At 43.5% G+C, this 18,842-nt stretch overlaps 1 protein-coding gene across 1 annotated transcript in view; it reads right to left on the bottom strand.

Moving 5' to 3' along the window:
* The window catches only part of Mbd2 (methyl-CpG binding domain protein 2), a 64,832-nt gene extending 47,381 nt beyond the window's left edge, over positions 1-17,451 (bottom strand). Inside the window, exons 1-2 of the mRNA XM_075968338.1 lie at positions 16,806-17,451; positions 6,968-7,127 (exon numbers count right to left, since the gene is read on the bottom strand). Coding sequence (XP_075824453.1) covers positions 6,968-7,127; positions 16,806-17,350 — 705 coding nt within the window. The 5' untranslated portion in view covers positions 17,351-17,451. The remainder of the gene's footprint in view (positions 1-6,967; positions 7,128-16,805) is intronic.
* Positions 17,452-18,842: the final 1,391 nt, after the last annotated feature.

The raw sequence follows: 18,842 nt of genomic DNA on the forward strand, positions 1-18,842 counted from the left end.
TTCTAAAGTATCTTTATTTGAATCAGATAACAAGATGTCATCCATGTAATGATAAATAATGGACTTGGGGAATTGTTTACGAATTATTTCCAATGGCTTACTTACAAAATATTGGCACAGTGTAGGACTATTGAGCATACCCTGTGGGAGGACAGTCCATTGATATCTCCTATTGGGCTGAGAATTATTATAAGTAGGCACTGTAAAGGCAAATTTTTCTCTATCCTTTTCTTGTAACGGTATAGTGAAAAAACAATCTTTCAAATCAATAACTATAAGAGGCCATCCTTTTGGTAACAGAGAAGGCAAAGGAATTCCAGATTGTAGTGAGCCCATAGGTTGAATTACTTTGTTGACAGCTCTTAGATCTGTCACCATTCTCCATTTACCAGATTTCTTTTTTACAACAAACACAGGAGAATTCCAAGGGCTGGTTGATTCTTCAATGTGGTGAGCATCTAGTTGCTCCTGCACCAGCTGTTCCAATGCCTGTAGTTTATCTTCAGCTAGAGGCCACTGTTTGATCCATATTGGCTTCTCAGTTAGCCATTTTAAAGGTAGGGCTGTTGGTACCTCTAAAGGTTTGGTATTTGCTGTATGTTCTTGTACAGCCTGAATGGCTAGTGACCTTTTTCCATAATACCTCATCATATACTTCCCAGAATTATGAGTTCCTGGAACTACAGGAATGTTAATCTGGGTATTCCATTGCTGTAGCAGGTCACGGCCCCATAAATTTATGGCAATATTGGCTATATATGGCCTTAGTCTTCCTATTTGCCCTTCGGGCCCTATGCATTCAACCCATCTTGTGCTTTGTTTTACACGAGATAGGGTTCCAATTCCCAGGAACTGAACATCTACCTCTTGAAGAGGCCAATTCGGATGCCAAGATTCTGGGGTAATGATACTTACATCCGCACCTGTGTCTAATAAGCCTTCAATAAAAGTGCCATTTATACAGACTCTTAGCTTTGGTCTTTGATCATTAATAGAAGTCTGCCAAAATATACGTTTACTCTGTCCAACTGGGTTTTTTGACTCATCCTCCACATGGATTTCATCATTTAGACCAGTATTACTTTTTACAGCAGAAATTGGAGCTTTTAATTTTCTTGGTGAGGCACGTTCTCCACTGTGACTGGGAATGACTGGGCCACTGTTGGCTTGGGGGCCTGCGAGAGGCCCCTCAAGGAGTTTCCCGACGGTATCGGGTTGCCTTGTTTGTCTGTTGTTGACCTGCATTCATTGGACCAATGTCGGCCTTTACCGCATCTCCTACATATACCTGAAGGCCTAGGTCTCCTATCTTTGTCATTCCCAGAGGAGATAATATTCCTAGAAATTCTGTGCCTGCAATCCCTTTTCAGATGTCCTAATTTACCACAATTAAAACACCTGGCAGTTTGATGTCTCCTCATTGCTGTGGAAATCGCTTCTCCTACCCAAGATTCATCGTTATAGCTAAACGTCTCAACATTCATCGTATGCTGAATCCATTCATCCATAGGTGCTGATCTAGACTTTAAAGGCCCAATTATCTTTTTGCATTCTATGTTTGCATTCTCAAAAGCTAGAGATTCAAGAAGTATTCGTCTAGCTTCTGGGTCTGTTACCCCTATGTCCAGAGCCTTAATTAATCTTTGCAAAAAGTCAATAAAGGGTTCTCTCTGTCCCTGCCTAATTCTGGTATATGATTCAACCCTTTTTGCTGGATCTTGTATCCTATTCCAAGCATTTAAAGCTGCTTGGTGACATAGACACAGTACTTCATCATCATAAAGAGCTTGGACCTGTGGATCAGCATATTCTCCTGCACCAAGAATTTGATCTTGGGAAACCTCAATACCTTTTGCTCTTCCTTGCTGTTCCATATGTTTGGATTCTTCTCTGAAATAAATTCCAAACATCAAGGAAGGTCCATTATCTAAAACTGCAGACACTAACTGATGGAAATCATGGGGGGTAGCTCTAGCATTAGAAGCCCAAGTCCTTATCATTTCCTTTACGTATGCAGAGTGCAAGCCAAAATTAACAATAGCTTGCTTAATTTCTTTTAGATCATTCATTGCTATTGGCGTCCATCTAGCTTCTCTGATTCCCTTTGAGCCTTTAGAAGTTGACGCTTTGTCAGAATTAAGTATAGGGTATGCTGCTAAAACCTTTGGTAAGCCAGTTCTAATAGCTGGTATTGGCATTGTATTCTGTCCTTGTGCCTTATTACTCTGTTCACCAGCTCCAATCATTTCTTCAATCATTTCAAGTCTTTTTATTATTGTCTCTTTTGAATCCTTAATCTCCTGACCTGCATGAGTTTCTAGTAAAGATTGTATGGTTCTTAGGAGTGCCATGATCTTCCTAAATGATAGAATATGCAAAAAAATACTGAAACCTAGTAACCAGTAAATTAAGTTATCCCCATAGTCATATAAACCTTGCATGATATAACCCATTGTATTGGTAACCAGAACAGTAAAATTCGCGTTGGAAACGAGAACTGCCATATTACCTATTATCCAGCAGGTGGCGCTGTTGCCAAGTCTCGACGAAAACACGGTCCTGTTTCAGAGTCCGCCTAGTATTTGTTAAAAACTGGAAAATGTAAGTTGCTCAACAAAGTAAATGTAATTAAATCAATTCCAGAGATGGAACCAGAAACCAGAATCCAGGGGTAGGGAAGAGCAACCTGGAAGCCGCTTATGCCTCCACGTGACAGAGTCACCCTGAGGGGTTGCAGCTTTCAGCAACCACGTGCTCTGGTTTGCGCCACTTAAGAGCTGTGCTTGCAAGGGAGATCTGAAAACGACTCAGAAAAGAGCAAATCACGCGGGCAGAGACTTCGCGGGCCTGTGGAGTTTAAATCCACAGGCGGCGGCTGAGGAAGCAACTGCTCCCGCCAAGCTGAACAAGCGCCCGCCAAGCCGAACTTGCGGTCGCCAAGCCGAACTTCCGGCCGCCAAGCCGAACTCGCGGCTGCGAGCCGGGAGAGGTTCTAAAACCAAACGTTGGGCGCCAAATGATGGCGTAAGTCACAAACAATGCCAATTTGGGATTATGATTAATAGGGTGATATTTATTTAAAGGGGAAAAACTTACAGATCACTTTCAGCCCTCTGCGTAACCAGGAAGGAAGTCAAGTCACCGGCGGAGCAGGAAGTGAAGAGAGAGAGGAGAGGGAAGTGGCCGCTTTTTTAAAGGGAGAGAGACCACGCCCCAAGGGGCTGGTATCTCAGCGGCGATAGGCTGGAGGAGTGGGAGGACCTCCCGCAACACTGAGCTACACTACTGAGCTATAAACTATATGTCTAATAACTTTGTGAGAATAACTGAAGCAAGTGTCTTCTCTGTGTGTCTGGGGATCTAGGGTACGGTCATACAGTCCCAAGCCTATGCCTATAAATCACAATAACTTACTAACTACTCTTACTACCCAAGATAATTTATGAGGAATTCAAGACGGTGGATCTGACACAGAATTGACTGCTCCAAAAATAAATAAATAAATAAGTAAATAAATAGGAAGCTTCTATTTCTATTTTTCAAAGTACCAAGTCTGAGAAAGCAGAAGAAGGCAGTGAAAGAACTGTGTCTTTCCAAGGTAGTGCCATGCTGTTAAGTTAAACTCGTAAATGGACTTGTCCCAGACAGTAATTATTGTAAGGAATATGCAAAATTTATCATAGGTCATATTAACACCGGGTCATTTGCACTTCATTTCTAAAACATTTATATTACAGCATTAAACAATGAAACATAAAGAATTTAATCTAATGTAGAACTGAACAGAAGCAAGCTCCCTAAGTTCCCTCAATATGCTTTGCATTCACAACCTAATATAGCGCATCCCAGGATAAATCCAACTAAATTTTAGAAATAATCTTGTCTTAAATTTTTAATATTTATTTTCTCTATCTTCCCTCTCCTTGCTGAGCATGTGCGTGCACACACACACACACACACACACACACACACACACACACCCTCTTCTCCCACCTCTATGTGGGTCCTGGAAATGGAACTCAGAACGTCAGACTTGGTAGCAGGGTTTTTACCTGCTCAGCCATCTCACTCACCCAAAATTACCACCTTGTCACCATTGTCTCCTTAAAATGTTCAAAGCCAACTCTGAAACCTTGAGGTATCTTTGAAAGTGTGTGTATGTGTGTGTGCGCGCTCGCACGCGCACAAAATATTTTACATGTAAAGCTAAGATTTCGTCTTTTCATTCTACACTGTTGTCCAACAGGGTAAGCACGAAGCACACTTGTGTGGCTATAGCTAACAATTACACCCCAGCATGCTCCACTGTGAAAACACTGCCATCATTTCACCACACGCCAGTTGGTCACTTTCACACTGTGAGCTACCTGCCCCCATTAGCTCCAGAGACATCTTCAGTAATCTACTTGGTATTTCAATTATTTTATCACCTTGAGAGATGGGGATGCCTACAAATAGTTATAGCAGTGGCAAGAAAAATCAATAAAGAACAAGAAACCAAGAATGCAATCAATTTGGGGGTGGGGGGTGTTGGTTAAGGAAAAAAATTTGAGAAAAGCAGAGACAAGTACAAGAGCTGCAGTGCGTGTGAACCCAGAGTCAATGCCCATTCCATCCTACTTGCCCGCTGGAACGTAATTAAACCCACTCTGCAAAAGTCCTCCAAGCAGTCTTTCCAATCACACTTGAAAATACCCATTAGCAACAAGCTCTTTAATATAGAAGACATATGTCAAGATCACAGTTTATGGTTGGTCAATCCTGTTTAAAACCTTACTTCACTGACTATATCCCCAGTTTTAATTTTTTTAAATATACTTTAGCGAAGCTAAATCTCATATAGAGACTCCTGTTAGCTACATTTCCCAGTAGCTTTCTTTATACGGTACTATCACTAAAAACAACAGCATTCAGCTAACTACACCACAAATATGTTTTCTGACTATAATAATAGTGCTACTCCCAAAGGGAGTCTGCTTTTCAAATTGTAACAACTCCCACTGTAGTTACCTAAAACTCAGATCAAGGCAAGACCAGGCACCACAAACTTCACACAGAATGTCAGAAAACAATGAAAATGAAAGGCACCTCAAACTTGTGTTACATGAATTTATTAAATAACATTTATTACCACTATAAACTTCTAGAATCAGGTGGCTAGCGAATCAAACATCAAGTGTTTATTTAACAGGCTATTATGTGCAAGGTTTGGGGCTACTGTACAAACAAAACCAACCAGAGTCCCTGCTCCCAAAGAGCTCACAGTCTAGCTGAAGCACAGGCACAAATGCAAGGGCCAAGCACAGCAGTCACCAGGGAGGAAGGGACAGGATTCCCAGAGATGCAGGCAATGGAGCAGAGCCTCAGCTGAGGAGTTCGCCAGATGGAGGGGGAGGGGAAGCACATTCCAAGCAGAGGGAGCTGCACAGAAGCAAGCAGGTCCTGAAAGCGCATGCCATGCTGCGGTGATGAGCGTCCAGAGCAACTAGAGCAGAGAGATGCACACAAACTAGAGACGAATTAGCATTTGGTTTTTAATGAACCACAACTGTCAGAGGGTAAAGCTTTAAACTGAATTAAATGAGGCTAAAATGTGACTCTGGGAACAAGAGGAAAATTTATAAGCATTCTCGTCATTTCATAAACAGTTAGGTCCTTCTGTAGGTACACAAGCTAGAGTTTAAATACTGTGCTAGAGTTTAAAGGGGTAGTTTTAAGAAAATCTTAACTGTCATGTATACACACGTACACTAGTGTGTGTATATGCTTGAGAAAAGGAAAAGGGCTTGCGTCAGAAAGCTTCCTAAACTGAACACTATGCTAAGCAGGGTAGCGTGCTGCTCAGAAAGCTGGCTGCAGTTTAGGGAAGGAAAGGACAATTTAGGAGGGGGGAAAAAGGAAATAGCAGAGGTCAATATTTTGCTAAATGTTTTTATGTAAACCCCACTTCATTTTCACAATAACGCTATGGGAGAAGTTTCATTACCCTCTCCAAAAGGTCTCAGGCCTTCAGAGGCTTCAACCTCAGAAAGTTGTTTATCTGTATCAGATACTACACTATGATAGATTGTATCAGCTCACCAAGCCCATGCCTGCCAGAGTGCAATGTCTGGTTCCTGTCTGAATGCTGCACTCCTGGGGGTCCGGCAGGGTGAAGTCAGTCAAATCCTATGAATGAAATGACTCTGCTTTCACTCTGTTTTATAAGACTGTCCTGAGAAAGTGGAGATGGTGACGCACAGACACAGGCTCCTAAAATACATAGAATGAACACCTTTAACTACTGATAACAAAGTCATTAAAACCACTGGTTTAGGCATCGGTAGTGGTGATGTCCTCCTCAACTCCCGACTCAGCACTAAGGGTGGTCACTACTTAGAGGAACCATGTAATGAGTTGCCTGTGGGTCATACACAGCCAGTTGTTCTTGGAAGAATAGAACCTTTTTTTTTAAGACACTAAAGTTTTAATCAAATTAAATTAATATATCCAAATATGACTTGTTTATACTGCTATATAATAATCAACCAAGCAGTTCCAGAGAATTAAGGGCTAGGGAAACAATCTCTGAGGATGAAAACAGTAATGTCTGAGTCGACATCGTCAACATCAAAGTCCGAGTCACACTGCCCTCCTGAGACTCTGAACTTCCAAATTACTATGCAGTTACACATGATGCAGTAATGTTGCCTCTTTTCAGGAAACAGAAGAAATATGCTTTTAAAAAACCACAATGTATATAGTACAGGCTGGTAGTCTATAGACACACTGAAACATTGTTTTCTACTGTGTACAATCACACTTTCTCTGTTCAAGCACTTCCAAATACAGAAAAATACATCCCACTTGTAAGTTTTAAAATACTCTGTAGTGGGGAGAGAAACTCAGACAACGGAGATCTCCATGGCACAGGAAACGCGTCTGGAGAGCTTGGGAAGTGCACGTCTATGCTAGAGTAGTCACCAACCTTGTTCTGATTCAGAGGATCATTCCGTAGTCTCTGCTTGTTCTTCTGTAATTTACTAGGCATCATCTTGCCAGTTCTGAAGTCAAAACTGCTGAGGTCAACGGCATTTCCCAGATACCTTGCCAGCTGAGGTTTACTTCTGAACTTCTTACCACTCGGACTAGAAGAAAAAAAAGTTTATTTGTACAAAAGGAAATATTAATAGCCTCTATATAGCCCTTTTAAAATGCATTCCTACATAATCTTTTTTAACAGTAATTTCTGTTCCTGATTGTTACAAATTACAAGTACATGTGTTGGGTTTCATTTTGGAATTACTACAAGTCTTGAAGAAACTTCTTAACTTTCTGCAGAAAGAGAAAGCGTATCATTCAATACAGTTCTCTCTGGTGCACACTGGAGCACACTGCACATGCTGCTACAGATTACACAGCTAACTGCCTGAGAGCTGAGCACAGTCCATGCAGCACACTCCCTACAAGAGTCTGCATTCCCACCAACTTCTTTCCAAACTGTCTTTTGAAAACACTGGTTTATGCACAATGTCAAGAGCTCAGAAACTGTTAAAGTCAGTAGCTAGTTTAAAACATGAATTTGGACTCCACATAATCTGGCATAAACTTATAGTATCTATAATAGAAAAAAAGAAATTATGATGTGTAAATGCTTCTACTAAAACTACAACTAAAAAGAAAAACAAGAACATCTGTGAACCTATGTATACAATTCTGACATGACTTTTGTTTAACAAACTGTCTAAAATAAGCACATCAAGTGAGCAGGTTATATTTAGGGATATAAATGTATATATGCATGCAATAATAACTAAAGAAAAAAGAGGCCATGGATTTGAAGGAGAGCTGAGAAGAATATATGGGATTTGGAAGGAGGAAAGGGGAGATATGTTGCAGTTATAATATAATCTCAAAAGTAAAACTTTAAAAAGCACAGAGATCTAAAGAGAAAAAAAATTAAGTAAAATAAGCCTATAAAAATTATTTCTTTTTAGCCAGGTATGATGGCACAGGTCTGGCCTGTAATCCCAGCACTTAAGATGGAGGCAAAATGTCAGCTTCAACTACAAGGGTACTTCTAGTCTAGCCAGGGCTATGAGACCCTGCCTCAAAAAAACCAATAAATAAGTAATTTACTTCTTATAAACAAGAACCGCCAAAGATGGAAAACTGTAAAAGTGCCAGAACTGCAGAGAACAGACTCCCTAAAAAGGAGTTCTGTGTCATTAATCTGTAAGAAATTGCTTTTTAGGGACAATATCCCTAAAGTCTTATCTAAAAACTTTTATAAACCAAATCGCTAGAACAAACTGTGACTGTTTCTGCAAAAGAAACCCCTTAGAACTTCAGAAAGCATTTCACAGAGGCTGGCATGCCACACCTAGAATTTAACCTTGCACTAACTAGTCAAAATAAGTAAAACATAATTCAACAAACAAAGAACTTTAAAACACTGGGGAACAAAACAATACAACATTACGCTAGACTGAACTTACTTCAGGCTCAGGTCTAAGAAAAAAAGCATGTCATCTGTCACATTGCATGGTATTCTGTCAACACAGACTCCGGATGGCTGGAAGACCTATTAACCTTTGTTGTTCACAATCCCATGACTTAAGTATTCTTGAAACACAATTCAAAGTTTACAAAATTCAACTAAAGATGAAGATTACAACCAACACCAACCAGACCATAAGAGTAAGTAAAGTAGCCAAAACCAAAATCCAGTCTGGGAAAGAAGATATGATCACACACAGACTATCTCAAATCCAAATGCATTTTACACTGGAAAACAGGCATAGCACCACAAGCAAAGCCATCAGGGTACTTTCAACACTGCCTCAAGCTCGATCATCACTATCAACCACATGCTTCCAATCTTTGCCAGTGGCTCACTGCCCATGTAGCATCTACTCCTCCAAGCTGGATGAACACTAACAACCCTCATCTCCCATATTCCTCCGCCACCCATCCAGCACCAAATTCAAATTCTCAGATTCCCCAGCAGTGACAAAATGCCTTCCCCTCCTTAGTACATCATCAAAAGAACTCAATCAAATTTACTGTTTGCAGACTTTATCCTGTCGACATTGGTATCCTAATGTCACTGAAGTATGCCATGTACCTTTGATTCCAAAGGTATAATCTATCTTTCCAGATGGATTGAACCTGTCAATGAGATATTATGTCCTTCAAGCCCACCTAAATCGTCATGTGCCTTGTTATTCTCCAGTTCAAACGAAAAACAATTGCAGTCCTCTGAAATTTTATTTCATTACAATTCCTGTATGTTTCCTTGATTCCATTATATTTCCAACAATCAAATATTATAAACCCCTTTTGATAAACTCTCAAAAGTCATTATACAAAGGCAACCATTGAACAAAGTAACTCAGAGCAAGAAACCTATCAATTGAGTAACAAAGAATGTAGTTTTCTTTTGCAGGCATGCTGGGATGAATCATATACTTAAAATTAAAAATAAAAATCTCACCTTTAGTCAGTTTTACTACATAAATCTTACTAAATCACTCAAATTAATCTGAAAAAATTACAATTATTGTATTTATCAGCCATTTATATGATTATGGTTTTAATTAAGCTTGAATACCCATGAAGCCCTTGTTATCAAATAGTCATGTGACTGATAAAGAACATCCTGATAAACTACCTTTAACACATAGTGAATAAGAGAATGAAGCGGGGAGAGAGAGAAGGAAGCTAAGCCAGTAATGCACGCTGTGATCTCAGCTACCTAGAGGCTGAAGCAAGAGAGAGTCCAAGCCCAGCCTGGTGGCTTTAAGAAGGAAAGAGGGATATAGCTCAGTAACAGGATGCTCACCTAGCATCTACAAGGCCCTAGGTTCAGTATCTCCAGTATATAAAAAAGAACAAGAAAATATCTTTCCACAAAATAAAATGACAATCCTTAATCGAATATCCGCCTAAAGATCCTCTTAATGCAATAAAAACTTGAGCTCCAGTGTGGATCTTCTTTCAGCTGACTTATTTTCAGAACTTGAAAATATTCAGGCAGTATAACTTTTACCAAAAAGATAAGCACCACACTGCTTAGCATGTGGCTGAGACAAACAGAAAGTCATTTTGGGAAGAACCAATGAATTTCAAAGTTGAATCTGCAAGAGGTGTTTCCTTGTGTGTTAAAAGTCACTCTAAAAATATGCCAGTAAACCTCAGTGTCAAGGCTTCCACAGAGCAAAACTCACTAAGGAGGTTACTCTGGACACTTCTCCTAAGGCTCGAGATGTAAATACCCAAGGACGGGACTTACTATCAAGACTATTCTGGGTTGCAAACACAGTTCAGGGGTACAGAGCTGGCCCAGCAAGCACAAGGCCCAGGATGAAACTCTCACATACTTATAATCCAAGAAGGGTAAAAATGCAGAAATTTCCAAGATTAGCAATATCAAGTGGTGCCTCCCAAGTTCTGCTTCACTCCTGTCATACAGACAGGACTCTGCAAGGCATCTGGCAGATTGTGCGATGCAGAAACTCCGGACAAGCCACTGTCCTTTCAGTAACAAGCTTCAAGAAAGTAAACCTGCCTGCCCCAGGGAATTTGAACACCAGGGACCTTGCTGTAGGAGACAGGGACACACAATAGGAGGACAAGGCCCAAGAGAACAGTTAAGTAGGAAATGTGTTCATGAGATTCACACCAGCTGCACAGCAGCACTGAGCCTGAGTGCCCGGCTGAGCACAGACAGGGACTACATTCCCATCACCCTCTAAGATGACTGCTCCCCGTCCGCATCACAGAAATACTAGGACTTGCAAAGTGACTAAGCTTTTATTCTAAGCTGTCAATTACTTATTCTAGAAATATCAATTCATAACTTAAGTTTACAGTATTTTTTAACACTAGTAGATTGGTGAATAGATTAGTCATTTTCAGTTTGCTCTGACCAAAGTAATGAATACTATCTCAGTTTCAACCACAGAGAAAATTTCCCTGTTAACCTACCCCATTCCTGAACTAACTTGCAATCATGCACTTAATTTATGTTATCCACTATTTAATTAAAAATCAAACTATGAGTCAAATCTCAGTTCATATGAAGACATTCCATCACTTGAACCCAGCCTTCTTTAATTTCTGTCAAACTGCTTAAAGTGACTGTTAAACATAACTCCATGTTAGAGATTCTTAAATATAACTACCCAGAAGAAATTTTATGTAAAAGAAAATCTAGAAACTGTGCCTGAGATACCGGAATGCTTAGTGCCATCTACATTTCTGTCACATTGTGAACCCATCTGGAACCGCCATCTCCTGAGCAGACAACGGCATTCTCCTGTGCCACCCTGTCTCCACAGACCTGCAGTGTGCAACTGAACCCATCCTCCGAAGCCCCTCTGCTAACTGCAGGACACATGCTGATGACAAGTGAGCTACGGCGTTAGTAGCTGTTACAAAGACCACACAACCCTATCTTCAAGGCCGTTTCTGACAGATGAGCTGCGGGCATGGAGTCACTCCAGTGGAATGACACACAGCAGTCTGTAAGGGACAGGGCCTCTCCGAAGGCAGAGGGCTAGTATACTGATGAAGAACACGCTCAGAACCACAGGACTACCCACCACGATCAAGAACTTTCTAAGGAATTAAGGAAAACCCTCACACACACGAAACTTTTATATACTTGAACACTGGAAAAGATTAACCGAAACCTCAAGCTTTTAAAAGAATACTTTCATGTTTTTAAATGTATGGCATTTTGCCTGCATGTACTGCAGACGAGTACCACATGTCTGCAGCCCTTGTCGCTCCTGTTACTGTAGCTACAGACAGCTGGGCGTCACCATGTGGGAGCTGGGAAGGAAACGCTGGGCTCTAGAGGAGCAGCCAGTGCTCTTAACCACTGAGCATCTCTCCAACCCTTAAACTTTCTAAGTTGTTTCTTTACCCCACCCCTTTAATTTGTTCAAACTTGAGTAAACATTCAAAGCAAAAGATTTCTGTAACATTAAAAACAACTCCCCAAGAAACCAAATTTTATCGGAAGCTAAAATGTAAACCTCGAATTATCTTTTGTACTTAAGTATAAACCCTAATTGTCAGAAAATTGCCAAATAATTTTTTTTAAATGCATACTCCCGCTTCCAAAAACAGTGTGCAGTGACAGGAAGACTGACTCAGCTATTCCTCACAGCTCCTCCGCACCCCTGCACACGCACTCGTCCCTAAAATGAACACTCAGAAGCCCCTGCACAACATGCCCCAGTAGACTGCTATCGACTTTCATATTATTCTCCATGTCTGATCGGTTACTAATCACCTTTGAACCCATCCTGCACATGGCTACAGTCAACATGGTCTTAACCACCTCAGGTCACCATGCAGACTATTTGCTAGCTTCTGCATTCTAAAGTATCCCAATGTCCATCCTAAAGCAGGGCACTTGAACCACAGCTACTCTCTAAGAGCCTTCAACGTAAACTTAGTTTTTAGAATACATAAGTACATAATTTTATATTTTATGTAAGTTTAAAATAAATTTAAAATATAAAACTAATAGTGTTCAGTGGATTTTCCCCATTAGCCCTGCATCTGAGGCTCTGTAACCTGGCTCCTTCAACCTTTCAACCCTACTTTCCACTTCTCTTACCCCATGACCTTTGCTCCAGCCATGTTGGTTAATTCATTTTGTCAAGATTGAGCTGAATGACCCATCTTTTACCTGGTCTATAATGCAACACTCCCAACTCCAAGATCTCCTCTGAAGACTCCTATTTTTATGAACCTAACATCCTCTGTCTTCCATGAAGACCCCACAGCCCTCACAGTAAATGTGTTTCCCTCCTCTGAACCCATGGAGAGAGCACCACTGTAGCAGGAATAATCGTGATGTGACTGCTGACTTTTCTTCTCGTTTTGCAACACTGAACTATGTGTGGTTATAAAATTTCCATGTTTCAGTCTACGGCCACAAGCAACTCACCGAAGAAGTTCTTTATGAATGAAATTATACTGCATTAAATTTGCTTCAAATACTGAAAGTTGGGTCAGGGGTAATAACCAGGAATAGGGCCTTCCCAGCCACAGTGAACTGTAGCCTCTGCAACTGTGAGCAAAAAGAAACTTCATGGTCTCTCCTTACTGAATGTGTTGCCTATTTGGTTACCTGAGCAAGGACAGTATTAATCCTTGTGTCAAATATTCTGAGGTTCGTGTGACAAGCAGACCCACTGATAAGTGGACAAACAAGAGCATGGGGAAAACTGTGGCTTGTTCCCAGTGCACCACTGTTGGGCCCAGGATGTGGAGAACCATGCCTAGATCTAATCTTACACCCAGCTGCCTCCTCTGGAGACTTCTATTCAGATCATTTGTGATTTTTATGGACCTCAGCAACACCTGAGTCCTGCTCTTTTTAGTTCAACAAAGTGAAGCCAGCCAAGAACGATAGTGTGTGCCTGCAATTCTAGCATTTGGGAGGCACGGAAATAGGACTGCCACGACTTCAAAGCCAGCCTGGGATTATACGCCTAGTACCAGGACCAACAAGTGCTGCACAGAGAGAAAGGAGAGGGCGAGAGAGAACAAGGTCCTAAGAAACCCTATGAAGAGGAAAGGATTTCAGAAACACAAACCAGTATGTGTTGCACAAAAAGCCAAATCCTAGAAATGAAGGATCACAAGGCCAATAAGAAAATTACTGCTTTATGGGTTCAAATGTGGCAATGAATTTTTTTCAGAAACTGTACCAGTGGGACCCAGTAGTTTAACAAACCACACCCTTTTTGAAAACATGCTTTGGATGATAATATATGAACCGCCACAGCACTATCTCAGTAATCCTGACAGAAGGCGTAATTACAGTGCTTAACTGGCAACCAGAGGTGCTTCTATTACACAGTTTCAAGACGCAGCCAAAACATATTCCACCAAAACCTGAGGCTTTCCCTGTGCATTAATAAGTGTGGGGCACACCCTCAGTAAATAGGCATGGCTTAGCTCAAATTAATCTCCCCAGGAGCAGGCTAATTCGGGGGTCAGTAATGTTAGAGTCTGTGTGAACAGCTGGGTGACGGTGTTCACATTACCAGCAGGAGGGTTCCCGCTCAACCTACCATTAGCAGACATTCTGAGCTCCTGGTTTAAGGCAGGTACCACGTGGACACCAATGTGTAAAACTAAGGCCTAAAAGTAGTGTGAACTGAGTTTCACTGATCCGTCACACAACTAAAGAAACTAATGCGGTACAAGCTTCACGCTGTACTTCATGCGTCCATAGTACAGCCTCTGAAGAGTGTCACAGCAGGCAACGTGTGTGTGTATGTGTGGTGGCCAGGGTGTAGTGGTGGCAAGGAGGGGCGGCGGCTAGAGGACACCCTCTAAGATCAGTCTCCTTCCACCAGGTGGGTTCCAGGGATCAAACTCAGTCATCAGGCTTGACAGCAAGAACCTGTACCTGCCAAACCATCTCACCAGCTTCTAATGTTGTGCTTCTAGAAACAAGAGTCTCATTACATTAACCAGCTGGATCAAATCTCCTGGGCTCAAGTGATCCTGTCCCCTCAACTTCCTGAGTAGCTGACACTACAGGCATGCGCAACCACACCCAGTTTGACTTTTGAATTTCTTTTCCAGCTATGTATCCAAAAAAAAAAAAAAGAAAGAAAAGAAAACACAAGCTTTTCTATAATGCAAAGTTCATTTGAATAAATACATCATTCCAAAACCAAACAAACCATATCGCAAGACAAGCTCCATAAGTGATGAAATACAAATTCTACAATGCTCAACTGAGAATGGATTCAATCTCAGATATAAAAGACTCCTGTCAAATATAACTGTCTCTCAGACATCAGCAGCAGTTCACAAAGCCTGTGCAGCCTGCCTACTAGAAAAGGTAACAGTAAAACAAACCCTAAGCAAAGAAGAACTGGAAGCAGCATTAAATGAAACAAATGTATCTAACAGCAGCAGCCTTTTAATTTCTTGTTTTGTTTTTCAAGACAGGGTTTCTCTGTGTAAGCCTGGCTGTTAGGCAGGGAACTTGCTCTGTAGACCAGGTTAGCAACTCTGCCTGCCTCACCTCCTGAGTTCTGAAATGAAAGGCGTGGGCCACTACATCCAGCTAGCAGCTACTGTTTTATTTTTAGCAACATCATAGCACTGCACTGAGCAGTGATGGACAAACTGAAAGCCACACAATCACCTTCATACTTGAAGCTTTCTAAACGCCAGGGCTGCTGGTACAGAACTGTGATCCCAGTGACCCCGGGGGCTGTGCAAGAGCATCACCAGCTCCAGGCAAATTCAAGTCCAGCTGGGAAACTCAGTGAGGCGCTTGCCACAAAATTTTCAGAGGGGGCAGGGGAACAGGATGTAACTCAGTTTATAGTATTCGCCCAGCGAGTGCAAGGAATAGATTCAATCCCCAGCACTAAAAATAAGTTGTCTCAAACAAAGTGAATGAATTGGAACGCAACACTTTTTTTTTAGTGCTGAAAAGAGTAAGCAAATCATTCCTGCGTCTGAGCATCCGGCAAGAACGTGTTCAGGGTCTGGCAATGCTCTGAGGTGGCAGAACACTTGTCTGTCGATGGACCAGGCCCTGGGTTTGACCAACACCACCAAGGAGAAAGGGAAAACAATATGCTCATATCTATGTGTACATCAGCAGTAACTACACTCGTGTATTTTGATGCATGCTTGTACACAACTTTTTAACCCCTTAAATGCTGTTCACATATATGAATTGGAACTACTATACCCAAGCATATTTCCTCCGCGCCAGTTGAATGACCAGTAGGAAAATTTTCACGTTATTCCAGCTTCTGAACTACTAAGAACTAGTTCCCAAACACTCAAATATTACACTGCCTGAAAACCGTTCCACCCAGGGTCCTCCAAGCTACTGAATATAACATGTTTGTACTCAAATGATAAATGGGAAGGTGTGGAGGAACATTTAGTTTGTTCATAATCCCACTGGTATCAGTGGCCACTGACCCTTTCCTGAGCTTGCCACCCATCACAAATGAAGGGCGTCAGCAGTGTAACCATAGTACTGCAAAATGACATTCAAGTGAAAAACCCTGAAGCACTTCAGCTCTATTTCTCAGCTGTACTCCTGGCTCGCACTTGGGGGAAGCTCATTACTGCAGCACCGCAGCACCTCCGGCCTTCCCTCACAATGCCAACAGCACCCTCTCCCCAGGTGAGATCCAGAAAAGTCTCCAGACACTGCCCCATGTTCACTGGGGGAACAAATGTTGGTCTGGGAGTCTGACAACTTCCGTTGTCAAAGGACTAGGTCGGACTGCCACGCCAAAGCATTCCACAGGGCTCCTGGAGTCACAAATGCCGACTTCTACGTGAGACCTCCCTGGATCCTACAAAGTTAACTGAAACTTTCTTCCTGTAGATGGCTAATTCTTCCACACGGGCACGATTAAACGCACTTCTGATGATGAATCTGGGACATGCTGGGACAGGCGCCAACAGTGACTGGGTTTTAGAGTTTCGATGAATTACACCTTCTTTTAACCCTTTCGTGGCCTAGCTAACCATCCTTTCCATTAACCCTTCGTTCGCAAACCATTTTTCCCGGAAGTCTTCTGCAGAACGTGCCTTCCTCACCTTTCAGACACTTGTGCCCCTCACTCCACTGAGGTCTAACCTCTGCCAAGGGCCTCAGCACCCCCTCCCCATACCAGCTCACCCGGTCCTTGTCATATACCTTCAGGACTCTGCTCTAATCCTGCAACCCCTGCCCAGGCCAGCTCGTGACCCCTGACCCCTACCTGACCCTGCACCCCCACCCCACCCCCGCACCCTCAGAGAGATACCTGAAGTAGTAGACATCGCTCTTGCCAGCACTGAGCCCTGATTTTCGGATCACTTCCTCCTTCTTCCATCCGGGGGGGAGGGCCGGGCAGTCCATCCTCTTCCCGCTTTCCGTGGCCCGGGGTCCCCTGGGCCCCGGCCCGGCGCTCCCCGACGGGAAAGGGACAGGTTCCCGCCGGGGGGCGACGCCGCCACCGCTGCCGACGCCGCAGCCGCCCGCGCCGCCGTCGCCGCCAAGGCCGCTGCCGCCACTCTGGGGACGGCCGCGGCCCCGGCCCCGGCCCCGGCCACGGCCCCGACCCCGGCCACGGCCACGGCCACGGCCACAGACGCCGCCGCCCCGGGCCGCCTGCTTCCACCGCCCCCGGCCACGGCCGCCGCCCCGAGCGCCTTCCCTGCGCACGCCGCTCACCGGGGACGGAGCGAGCGCGCTGCCCTGGCCCCCCTGCTCTATGGCGGAGTCGCCGCCAGCGCCGCTGCCGCCCGCCGCGCTCTCCCCCTCCTCCTGCTCCGGGCAGCAGCGGCCTCCCCCCGGGTGCGCGCGCATCCAGCCCCCTCCCCAGCCGGCTCTGCGCTTCTTCCGTAACCGAGCCCTTGGAATCCCGGAGACCCGCCCCGCCCGCAGCGCGGCGCGCGGGGGACGCGCGCAAGCATCATAGAGCGGGCGCGCACAGAGCGGCCCTCCCGCCCGGGGCGTGGCCCCGGCCGCGCCTCTTAGGTCCTCCAAGCTCTAGGCCCGGTCATGTTGTCGTCTCCGCCTCCTCGGAGCCACGCCTCCCGCGCCCACCGGCTCCGCCCCCGCCGCGCCCTTCCGGCCCAACCCCCACTGGACGCGCGCGCGGGGTGCTGGAGCTTCGACCGGTGGAATCGCGCTGGCCAGTGTCCTGGGTGACCTGGGTACTTTGTTTCAAGTAGGGTTAAACTGTAGCCGTCGTGTGCGCTTACCTGGGTTTGCTCCCTCAAGTAAGGCGTAAACAAACAAAACATCTCATTTTGTATTTTCAAACTCAGCTGTTCTGAGAATGCCATAGCCTCCTGTCCACCGTGGTTTCCCCAAGGACTTCAGATTGAACGAATGAAGCCGTTCCCCCCACGAAACGGTTGTCAGTGCCTCCAGCGCTTGGGGTCAGGACCACTACTTCTCCTAGGACGTTTTCAGGGTATAGGAAGGGGGAAAAATTTGGAATACTCTGTTCAGTGGTAAGGGTTTGGCTTCTAGATTCTCAGTAGAATGCCTAAAATCCCTGAGTTCATCTAGAATTGATCTCATGGCGGGGGTCTTTTCTTGGTTTAAACCCTTTGTCTCACATAAAAGTATCAGTGGCCTCTCACTTGGTAAATATATCTTTATGTGGAAAGCCCAATTTAACCCACAAAACTACACCTTCAGGAATCTGGGTGTAATTCATCTAAGTCAGCCAACTCATTATTCTGGAGTAATTTTAAAGGATAATGGAACTTTATTTAAAGAATGATTTAAGTTTTAGAAAGTTATGTTTTACTCATATTTGAGAGGTGGATCTTGCTGTGTTGTCCAGACTGGCCTTAAATTCTTGGAATCAAATGATCCTCCAGCCTCAGCCTCCCACGTAGTTAGAACTGCAGTGGCATATGCCACTCCAAGCCAGGCTTAAAGAATTTTAGATTTTTATAACTGTCTACTCTTTCCAGAGATGTGCTATTGAAATCCAGGATGATACGCTATGAAATACTTGGAAGACTGAAATATACCATGTCAGACTGGATAAAGTTGGGTTTCTGAACATAGAGAACCTAATACTGAAGACCAATTTTAACATATAGAAACAAGTGTTTAATGTAATGTAATAGAAAATTAAAACTGGTTTGTCTAGCATGCAAACAGTAACTCATACACACAAACCTCACTTTGAGCCCAATCATGAACTTCTAATGTAGTTGATTAAAGAAAAACTAAATAATAACTCCTTGTAGGTAAACTATCTAGAAAAATGGCCAGGAAAGAGTTGGGTTGTCACAGAGAGGTCAGTCCTGGAACTATGTGCTTTTGAAGTCATTCG

The sequence above is a fragment of the Microtus pennsylvanicus genome, chromosome 4 (assembly GCF_037038515.1).
Source record: "Microtus pennsylvanicus isolate mMicPen1 chromosome 4, mMicPen1.hap1, whole genome shotgun sequence".
NCBI lineage: Eukaryota > Metazoa > Chordata > Mammalia > Rodentia > Cricetidae > Microtus > Microtus pennsylvanicus.